Source organism: Thamnophis sirtalis, unplaced genomic scaffold, assembly GCF_051295495.1.
Source record: "Thamnophis sirtalis isolate CommonGarterSnake01/CBP01778 unplaced genomic scaffold, rThaSir2_p1.2 scaffold_3, whole genome shotgun sequence".
Taxonomy (NCBI): Eukaryota; Metazoa; Chordata; class Lepidosauria; order Squamata; family Natricidae; genus Thamnophis; species Thamnophis sirtalis.
This window is the reverse complement of record NW_028261383.1, coordinates 19,761,903-19,772,906: the sequence shown is the minus strand read 5'-3', so window position 1 is coordinate 19,772,906 and position 11,004 is coordinate 19,761,903. Positions and strand designations below refer to the sequence as shown.

The 11,004-nt window shown below is 47.0% G+C and overlaps 1 protein-coding gene across 1 annotated transcript in view; it reads right to left on the bottom strand.

Annotated features, from left to right (window-relative positions):
* LOC106553374 (uncharacterized) overlaps window positions 1–11,002 on the bottom strand; it is a 23,846-nt gene extending 12,844 nt beyond the window's left edge. The window contains exons 1-5 of the mRNA XM_087711588.1: window positions 10,087–11,002; window positions 9,327–9,756; window positions 7,388–7,470; window positions 3,605–3,731; window positions 1,209–1,618 (exon numbers count right to left, since the gene is read on the bottom strand). Coding sequence (XP_087567714.1) covers window positions 1,209–1,618; window positions 3,605–3,731; window positions 7,388–7,470; window positions 9,327–9,756; window positions 10,087–10,491 — 1,455 coding nt within the window. The 5' untranslated portion in view covers window positions 10,492–11,002. The remainder of the gene's footprint in view (window positions 1–1,208; window positions 1,619–3,604; window positions 3,732–7,387; window positions 7,471–9,326; window positions 9,757–10,086) is intronic.
* Between the last annotated feature and the right edge of the window lie 2 nt (window positions 11,003–11,004).

Sequence of the window (11,004 nt, the reverse complement as noted above, 5' to 3'; positions counted from 1 at the left end):
ACAAGTGAGGAACCCGGCTGTTAAGTGAAGTGGGCTTCCCCATTGACTTTGCTGGTCGGGAGGTTGCAAAAGGGGACCCCATGACCTTGGGCCACTGCAACTGTCATAAATATGAACCAGTTGCCCAAGCATCTGAATTTTGATCACGCAACCCCTAGGGATGCTTCAAACATCGCAACTGTGAAAAACGGTCGCAAGTCATATTTTTCAGTGCAGTGGTAACTTTGAATGGTCACTAAATGAACTGTTGTAAGTCGAGGTCTGTCTGTATAGACTTGTTCAAAAAAAATGGTCGTGGCTAACATATGGCTTACTCTTCTACATCCATTCAACCTCCCACAAAAGAAGGGAGCATCATGCACAGATTTACGAGGGCAAGAAAAACAGAACACTTGCAGAAACAGCAGAATTGCTAGAATTGGAGAGCGCAGAACAGCCAAAAAAGGAAATTTAAGTTCAATTTAATGGCCGTTGATATAGCACTTAGCAACAGCACTTAGATTTATATACTGCTTTATAGTGCTTTATAGCCCACTCTAAGTGGTTTGAACCAGCCTATTGGCCCCAACGATCTGGGTGCTCATTTTATCCACCTCGGAAGCATTGGAAGGCCAAGTCAACCTTGAGCCTGGTGAGATTCAATCTGCCAAACTGCTGGCAGCTGATGATCAGCAGAAGTAGCCTGCAGTACTGCACTCTAACCACTGCGCCACCGCGACTCATATAACCCAGGGGTGTCAAAACTCAATTTCATTGAGGGCCGCATCAGGGTTGTGCTTGACCTCGGGGCATGGGGTGGAGGTGGCCAGGGTGGGTGTGGGCAACCACTCATGTCGGGGTTGCCTGTGGTGGCTTGAGCACTCTGCCAGTGAAAACAGGCTCCCAAAGTCTGTTTTCAGCTGCAATGGCCTCCTGCAGCCCTCTACCAACGAAAATGGAGCTCAGTCTCCCGAGCTCCGTTTTCACTGGCAGAGGCAATGCGGACTGGTCCTTTGCTGTTTTCAGGGTGGTCCCATGGGCCAAATGTAAGCACTCCATTGGCCGGATCTGGCTTGCGGGACTTGAGTTTGACACCCCTGACATAATTGTTGCTTCCCCCCCCCCATTTTCAATCATCTCTCTTTCTTAGCATGCTCAACCTTAACATTTTGGGGGTGCCTTCTGAAATATCACGAGGGCAGTCGCTGCTGAACAGGATCGACTCTCACTTTTTCATCCTGGCTGCCTTGGGTCTCCCCGTTCAGGCTCTCCTCTTCAAGTCCGAGCTCCCGGTTTTCTTTCACGGGGTCAGCAAAGCTGGGGGACATTTCCCCGCTGAAGCTGATCTGGGTCTCCAGCATGTTCTCTTCCTCAGCTTCGGCTTCCAAACAATTTGGGGATTCTCTAAATTCCAAGGCTGGAGGAGAAAACGCCACTGTTTCCAAGGAATACCGGCACTCCTGCTCAGGCTCAGTGGCTGAACTCTGCCCCAAGCTGCACGAAGTCCTTAGCTCGCTTTCAGTGGGGTGCTGGGAAAGGGGGCGGCTTTTTCCTTCTCCGTCTTCCGCTTTCTGCTCAGGTTTGTCAGCTGCTTCTGCCTCCTGGTCCTCGGCATTTATTTCTGTCTGGAGCTCCTGGACTGAGATAGAAAAGCTTTGCTGGTAAATTTAGGCAACAGCATTGCCCCCATTCCCAGGCTCACGGCCATGGAAAAAAAGAGAGGGGGAAAGAGAGGGAGAGACAGGGGGAAGAAGGCAAGAAGAGGAGGAAGAAGAAGAGTGAGGGACAGAGGAAGGGAGGCAGGAAGAGGAGGAAGGGGAGGAGAGAGGGGAGGGAAGAGGAAAAGAGAGGAAGGAGAGGGAGGGAAAAGGAAAGGGGACAGATGAGAACAAAGGAGAGAAAGAGGATGGGAGAGAGAAAGAAGAAGGAGAAAGAAGGCAGAGAGATGAGGAGAGAGAAAGAAAAAGAGAGGTGAGAGGACAGAAAGAGAAGGGAATACTGTGTTTCCCCAAAAATAAGACCAGGTCTTATATTAATTTTTGTTCCAAAAGACACATTAGAGCTTATTTTCCTGCTGGGTCTTATTTTGGGGAAATATGGTACTAAATGCGGCCGTCTCTCTGACAAACTTAACTGGGGCTTATTTTTGGGGTAGGGCTTATGTTCTGACCCCCCCCTCCGTCTGGTGATTAATGCTGACACAGGCTTACTGTTAGCCACGCAATTACTCACAGGCAAAACATTGGCAGCAACCCAGACTCCCACAAACAAGAGATACAATGCACAGAAGAGCTTCTCCAGCTTGTAATGAACGGTTGTGTCCTGCAAAAGGTCTCCTCCCAAAGTCTCTTCTTATATACTCTCTTGGGAGGAGCCAAGCTACAACCACCTGGGCTTGAGTATCTCTTATGAGTCTGTCTCCGTAACTGCTGCCTCCGTTTCTCCGCCCTTCTCTGCCAGGCAACAGGGACAAACTCCCTTTGATCTTCCACACTGCTCCATGCCTCAGGCGCCTCCTGGTGGCCAACCAGCCGCTCTGGTCCCTGCTCGGAGTCTGAACCCTGCCCAGGGTCCTCCACATCTTCCATAGCCGACTGATAGGGTCCCTCAATATCGGAGTCCATTGGCAGTTCCAACGGCTCCTGCTGGGCCACAACAGGCTTATATTATGTGCATCCTGAAAAACCATGCTATGGCTTATTTTCTGGGTATTTTAACGGGGGGGAAACATGGTAGAAGGTAGTGGGATGGAGAGATGGCAGAAGGAGAGGGAGAAGGAAATGAGGGGAGAGACGAGAGAAGGGGAGAGACGAGAGAGGGGGGAAAGGGGAGAAAGTGTCAGGCCTGCAGCTTTCTTTGGGATCTTTGGCCTGCCACATTTTCTATTATTCTACTATGCCTTTTTCTATTGTGGAAAAATGGGAGGGGAGCTTCTCCCCCACACCCACAATTCCATCACATGGTCCAATCTCCCACTGCTCCCATGCTGGCAGTTCCCCCATCCAGTTCTGGTCAGGTGCAGAGGTGCAGAGACAAAAGGATGGCCTTGGGTTTCTAGAAAGAACGTTGTTATGGCTACCTATCATCTAACTCCATACAATCCCCCTTCCCATTTTCCCACCATACAAAATGCATAGTAGAATAATAGAAAGTGTGGCAGGCCAAAGATCCAGAAGAAAGCTGCAGGCCTGACAGGAAGAAGAGAGGGTGGGGGGGGGGTAGAAGAAAGAGAGGGAAGAGGGAGAATACAAATCAGGCTCTGTAAAACCAAATTCTGAAAAAGAAAAGGGGGTGGCCAACCACACCCTCAGGCAGCATCTGGCCTTTCCCCAATGTCTTTGCAACCTCTTCACTGCCAACCACACTCTTCCCCAGGGATGGGGAGGAAGGGAGAAAATTAGCTGCCATCTTATTTCTAATTAATACCCCCCAAAGGAAATTACATCCAAGTTCTTGGGGTGGGGGGAGTAACTGTGCAGCAAGATTCAGCTGCAGGGAGAGTTGGGCCAGCCGACTCTCGCCAGCCGACAACTCCAGCCAACTGGAACTGCTTCTACAGGAAAATGTGGCGCCACAGGAAGGAAGGAAGGACAACTTGACTGAGTTGAAGCCCCGGGATCCTTACTTAGAGAGGCCACCATTCCGGAATTTTCCGCCATAACCTCCCGGTAGAGGTCCTGCTGATCTGCATCCAGCAGCATCCATTCCTCGTCGGTAAAACGCACAGCCACATCTTCGAAGCTCAGAAGCCCCTGTGAAGCAGACAAAAAGGACGTCGGCGTTGATTCCTATCCCACATGAAGCACAGGTTGTCCTCGACATACGGCGGTTCATTTAGTGACCGTTGGGCGATACCATGTCAAGTGAAAAAAGGGACTTTGGACCATTTTTCACGCTAATTGGCCGTTGCAGCACTCCCCCCCCCCGGTCACATGATTTGCGTTCGGGCGTTTTAACAACTGACTCGTATTTATTATATATGTGCTGCCGGAGCGAGTGCAACTGACTCATATTTATGACGGTTGCAGCATCCCGAGGTCATGGGATCCCCTTTTGCGACCAAGGGAATCTGGTTCACTTCACAACCAGGTTACCAATTTTATCAATGGCAGTGATTCACTTAACAGCTGTTGCAAGAAAGGGCATAAAATGGGCCAAAACTCACTTTAACAAATGTCTCGCTTAACAACGGAAATGTTGGGCTCGAGCGTGGTCGTAAGTTGAGGACTACCTGTATAACAGTTGCATGATCCTGGGGTCATGTGATTTGCCTTCCTAGCCAGCTTCCCACAAGCAACATCCATGGGGAAGCCACCAGGGAAGGCCGCAAATCGAGATTGCATGATGTCTCACGTAACGGCAGTGATTCACTGAACGACTATGGCAAAAGAAATGTTCCCAGAATCAGGGTGTTGCCTAATGCCTGGCTTCTCAGTGAATTTTCCAGTCCCAACTGTGGTCGTTAAGTTGAGGTGTTCGTGTAGCGCAGTGGTAGGTTTCAAAATTTTTTGGAAACTACTCTGTGGGTGTGGCCTCCTTTGTGTGAGTGGCTTACCGGCCATGTGACCTGGTGGGAGTGGCTTGCCAGCCATGTGTTTTCTTTCTCTCTCTCTCTCTCTCTCTTTCCTTCCTTTTGTCTCTCTGTCCCTTTTTTTCTTTTTTTCTTTCTTATTTATTTATTTATTTATTTATTTCTTCCTTTCTTTCTCTTTCTCTCTCTCTGTCAGTCTGTCTGTCTGTCTGTCTGTCTGTGTGTGCGGCAGTGGTGGGTTTCAAAAAAATTTTGGAACCTCTTCTGTAGGTGTGGCCTGCTTTCCCGGTCCACTTGTGGAACCTCTTCTAACCGGTTTGGTAGATTTGATGAACAGGTTCTACCGAATAGGTGCGAACCTCTGGTGTAGCGTCACTTCAACCGATGGGGAGGGTTTGGGTGGGGCAGGTTCAAAATCGACTCAAGGCGTTTAATGAAGCCCCTCCTCATTCTAGTGGCCAGAAGGCCGAGCTCAGAGGTTGCCCACAAGTGTTCTGAAGCAGAGGTCCTCAACCTGTGGGCCATGGCCCACTATTGGGTGGGGTAAGTGTGCATGCACACCCTCACTTGTGCTAGAGTTGCAGTAAGTGTCACACGGGCGCTAGTGTCACCGTGAGCATCGCACACATGCTCACGGTCATTTGTGTTACACGCGTGCTCGTGGCCCTTTGGCATGTGCACATGCATGCATAAATGCGCCCGCCCACTCCCCAACCCTGATTTGCCAACCCAGAAAAGTTGGGGAACTCTGTTCTAAAGCAGGGGTCTCCAACCTTAGCAACTTTAAGACTTGTGGACTTCAACTCCCAGAATTCTTTGCTGGCTGAGGAATTCTGGGAGTTGAAGTCCACAAGTCTTAAAGTTGCCAAGATTGGAAACCCCTGCTCTAAAGCAAGGATTTTTTAATCCCCTTTAGTCTGTTAGCTAAAGAACATGACCCATTACAGCATAACTATAAGAAGCCAGACTGTTCCAACGACCTATCAACAAGCGAACCAATCAGCTGCTCAGAATTTAAGCATCGCTCCAAACGAACAACAAATCACACAACTAACTGGCCTCACAAGATGTTTATAGGCTAACGAGGAACAGGATTAGAAAATCTGACTGATGATGTTACCTGGTCTGGTAACGAAACGTTCAGAAATTAAATTGAAACAGGCATGGAGAGCAAACCACTGCCAAAACATTACCAATCATCCATGACTTGCACCGTGATAGCCACACGTGGTTTTACAGGAGAACAAGCCCTGCCTTTTGATGTGATTTCTTCTCTCTCTTTTTTTTTTTTTGTCCTAATTTCCAGGAATCTCACCACATTTTTTGCAAAATCCTAAAATTCAGTGGAACGTGGCTTGAAAAACCCTGCTCTAAAGCTTCCCATCTCCCGTAAGTAGAATAATAATAATAATAATAATAATAATAATAATAATAACAACAACAACAACAACAATAATAATAATAGTTGAAGAAGAAAAACCTGCACTGGCTGATTATTTAAAAGAAAGTCAAGAACATCTATTAATCGAAGTAAAGAACAAAAATCTATTGAAGGTCCAACAGACGAAACAAGAATACAGAAAAGATGTGATAAAATCAAGAATGGAGAGTTGGCAAAACAAAGCATTGCATGGCCAATTTCTGGGAAAAATAAAAGATAAAGTGGACAGTGAACAAACTTGGTTATGGTTAACAGCAGGTACATTAAAGAAAGAAACAGAGTCACTAATCCTGGCTGCGCAAGAACAAGCTATCCGCACAAATGCCATTAAGGCCAAAATCGAAAAATCCTCTGATGATGCCAAATGCAGACTTTGCAAAGAAGCTGATGAAACTGTTGATCACATACTCAGCTGCTGTAAAAAAATCACACAGACTGATTATAAATTACGGCACAATTCAGTAGCACAAATGATCCATTGGAATTTGTGCAAAAATTATAATATTAAAACAGCAACAAACTGGTGGGAACATAAGTCTGAAAAAGTCACCGAAAACCAGATGGTCAAGATCTTGTGGGATTTTCACATACAAACCGACAAAATACTGGCGCATAATACACCAGACATCACACTGGTTGAGAAAAATAAGGTTACAATCATAGACATCGCAATACCAGGTGATAGCAGGGTCGACGAGAAGGAATATGAAAAAATCGCGAAATACCAGGACTTAAAAATCGAAATTCAACGATTATGGCACAAACCAGCAGTGGTAATTCCAGTGGTAATCGGCACACTGGGTGCTATTCCAAAAGCACTGGAATTACATTTAAAACAGTTAAAAATTGACAAAATCACCATCAGTCAAATGCAAAAAGCCACACTGCTTGGATCTGCACGCATATTACGAAAATACATTACGACATCCTAGGCCCCTGGGTGGGGCCCGACTAGTAATCAATGCCAAATCCGGTGAAACAATTGGCCGCTGTGATACAATTCTGTTGTTGCGATAATAATAATGTAAAGAAAAAAGTATGGTTCATTGACATGCAATACCTGGAGATGCATGAATTGAAGATAAACAGCAAGAAAAAATCACAAAGTACCAGGACTTGTAAATTGAAGTTGAGCGACTGTGAAAAAAGAAATCGTGTGTTGTCCCGATTGTAATTGGAGCCCCTGGAGCAATACCTAAAGGGCTAGCTCGCTATTTGGAAATTCTAAATTTATCAGACTTAAACATTCTGACTCTACAAAAAACCACCCTACTTGGAACAACTTATATCCCCCGACGTTACCTTAACAGTTCCTAGGTCCTTGGTTAGGACTTGAGCTGTTGAGCTACCAACCAGCCCCAAAGGCTGTGAATCTCACCAAAGATTAACCACATAGTAATTAGTAGTAGTAATAGTAGTAGTAGTAGTATTTATACCTGACTGAGCGGCCTAGCAGTCATTCCTGGGTCAGCGGAAAAACTCCCCAGTTCCACAGTTGTCTGAAGAAGTTCCGTGGGATCTAAGAAGAAAGCGGATTTTTAATCCTCATTGACATTCATCTATATCACATTCATCACATTTCTCTTCCGTGTGGGAACAGATACTGGAGGTTATTAAAAAGCCCTAATTCAACTTGAATACTCTCGCAAAAAATGGTCGTCAGTTTTTAGTCCCCCGGTAACGTTGAACAGTCGTAAGCCGAGGGCTGCATGTGTTACGAGAAGGAGGATGCGTTAACTGTTGGGCAAGCAGCCTCTAACGCTAGTCTTGCTCTTAGAAATGGCAGATCTCCTGCCTAAAAAAGGTAGACCAGGAGATGTTAAACTTCCAGTGTTCGGCAGCCCTACAACAGGCGCCTTCATTGTGATGCGTCACTCCAATTGCTAAATGGAGCCTCCCCGTTCAGAGTCCGTATATCGTTCTAAAGAAGAGGCTTGGGAGCAATAGCAATGGGACTTAGACTTATATACCGCTTCACAGTGCTTTACAGCCCTAAGTGGTTAACAGAGTCAGCATGTTGCTCCCCCACAACAATCGGGGTCCTCATTCTACGGACCTCAGAAGAACAGAAGTCCGAGTCAATCTTGAACCAATCGGGCTCGAACTGCCGAACTGCTGGCAGTCGGCAGAAACAGCCTGCAATTTAGTGGCGAATTGTAACAACAATTGAGCTGAGAATTTATGTGGCTAAGCGAGACATTTGTTAAAGTGAGTTTTGCCCAATTTTATGACTTTTCTTGCCACAATGGTTAAGCGGGTGACTACTTCAGTTGTTAAATTAGTCACATGGTTGTGAATCTGGTTTCCCCGTAGATGTTGCTTGTCAGAAGGTTGCAAAAGGAGATCCCCCCAGACCCCAGGACATTGCAACCATCGTAAATGTGAAACATTTGTCAAGCATCCAATCCAATCACACATCCAAGGGGGTGCTGCAATGGTTATAAGTGTGAAAAATTGTCATGTCACTTTTTTCAGTGACGTTGTGACTTCAAATGGTCACTGTTCTGACACACACACACCCCTCATCCCACACCAAAGCACGCCGAGTCAAAGATACTTAACGGAATTTATTAACAGAGAGACAGGTCCTTGGCAGAAAACCAGCACAGACAAGCCTTGGCAGCAATCCAGCCTGCCAAGCTAGTTCTCCAACATTAGTTAATGCATTGACTCCTGCAAAAGGGGTGTGTGCACAAGCATTCCTTTTATAGTCTTGAGAGGAGCCTAATTACCACCAGCTGGGTGCAATTACCTCCTGTAACTGCGCAACTGTTCCTTACGCCTATTAGCTCTCCGGTGCCGGGCATACAGGAACAACTCCCTTGGCTCCTCCCCACTGCTGACCTCCGGATCACACTCCCTTGTCTCCTCCCCGCTGGTCCAAGGCTCAGGCGCCTCCTGGTGACCAACCAGCCTCCCTGCGCCCTGCTCGGAGTCGGAACCCTGTCCAGGGTCCTCCACATCCTCTAAAGCTGACTCATAGGGCCCCTCGCTGTCGGAGTCTGGTGGCAGCTCCAACGGCTCCTGCTGGGCCACAACAGGTCACTAAATGAACTGTTGTAAGTTAAGGACTACCTATATTGCATTCTAAGCACTGCGCCACCAAGGCTCTTAAACAAACAGCTGGACCTGCTGCAGGTCAACTGAGGACCGGATCTGCCACCACACTGATTTGGATCAACAGAGCATTTATTGAAATTTATTTCATGTCTTGCACAGAGATCTCACTGACTTTTTTTGCCTTTCTTTCCTCTCTTCCCCTCATCCCCAAAAGAAAACCTTTAACTCACGAGCTCCTGGACGCCCCTTGCATTTCTCCTCCCCAAAGGCACCTCACAATCAGCCCCCAGTTACTGCATCAAAAAGAAAACGCACCTGTACCCCCAGTTCCGCTGGGTTTTGTCACTTGGGAATGTGCATCAGCAAGCACAATGAAGAGCTGGGATTTTGTGGCTTCCACATGTTCGGGTGGAAGTTTCCGCAAAGAATCTGCAATAGCCAGAGCAAAAGTTGTGTATTCATCGTTGCGACGGCCGTTATCGGGATTCAACAGTGTCATCATCGTAGTCTGAAGTTGCTCCCGGCGTAGAGTGACCAAAGCATCCAGTATCTCATCCTTTCCCATCTTCTTCCTCCTTTTTCTCGACTGGGAGACTGGTGCTTCATCCTCATCATCGTCGCTACTGTGCAGTGAGAAGACACCCGAATGCTTGGATGCGAGGTGTGATGTGAATGAGATGTCCTCCATATTCAAGGTTGAATCCAAGGAGTCTTTCTCTAGAGGACCTGGCGTGACATCCTCAGGCTGCAATTAATATAATTCGTGTCAATCCAAACAGACAGATACGTTGTTACATACATAACATCTTTAAAGGCATCAATGTAATTAGCATTAAAAAAAATCTAATGAAAGTAAGTAGAGCTGAGTTGTACAGAACTGTTCGCACTACATTATGAACGTGGTGCTATTTGCTTTGATAATGCAATGCTATTTGCTTATGTATGTCTGGGTCAGAACAGAGGTGATTATCCTCAGCTCAAAATGTGGAAGGAATGTGTTTGTGGGTCAAAAGAGACCACGTACACAGTTCTCTACAAATATAATCATGTTCTAATTAGGATGCGGTTTTCTTACCTCCGTTGCAGCACCGTTGACATTCACTTGGGTTTCCCAGAGTTTTACAAATCCTTCCAGCCAGGACAGCATTAAAGAGTGGGCCGGCGGTCCTGGATCCCTGCTCTTTGTTTTCATTCTTTTTTTCAGCCTGGCAAATTTGTCCCGCAGCTGCTTCCACTTTTCTCTGCATCGGGTTGGATCCTCCTCCAAAGCTCTTCCAATTTCTCTCCCCGAATGGGCTGCCGTCTCCTGCCTCTTGTAGCCTCTGTCCGCCACGTTGTGCAAATGTTGATGTCTTCTCCCTTCGTGGGCCAGTCTCTCCTCCAGCGGCTCCATTTTGCTGTTTGGATGTCTCTCGCCTTCCCCTACACAACTGTTTGCAACCATCCGCAACCCCTTCAGAGCGTATGTGTGGGGTAACATCCACGTGCCGTTGCAGACAAAGTGAAAGCGAACTGGGAGAATCAAAGGAGAGAAGCAACTTGGAATGAAGGAGAAACTTCCTAACAATGAGAACAATTAACTAGACTTGCCTCCAGAAGTTGTGGATGCTCCATCACTGGAGGTCTTTAAGAAGAGACTGGACAGCCACTTGTCTATAATAGTCTCCTGCTTGAACAGGGGGTTGGGCTAGATGACCTCCAAGATCTCTCCCAGTCCCAGCTCTATTCAGAATCCGCTCCAGAGGCTTTCCCCCATGAGTGACACATGCCTAGCACGGATCCGGAGGCCTGTCCCATGGCAATAGACAGACAGATAGAACGGCACACAACTTCCGGAACTGATGAAGGAAAAGTGAACGTTTTCCTTCGAGGCAGAGCGGCCTCCCCTTCCTTTACGCCTGCGCAGCAAATTGGAACCCGGAAGTAGTCTCCCAAATGCCCTTTCCCTCTATTTTCACACCTTTACGTTGCTATAGAAACTTCCGGTCGGTCC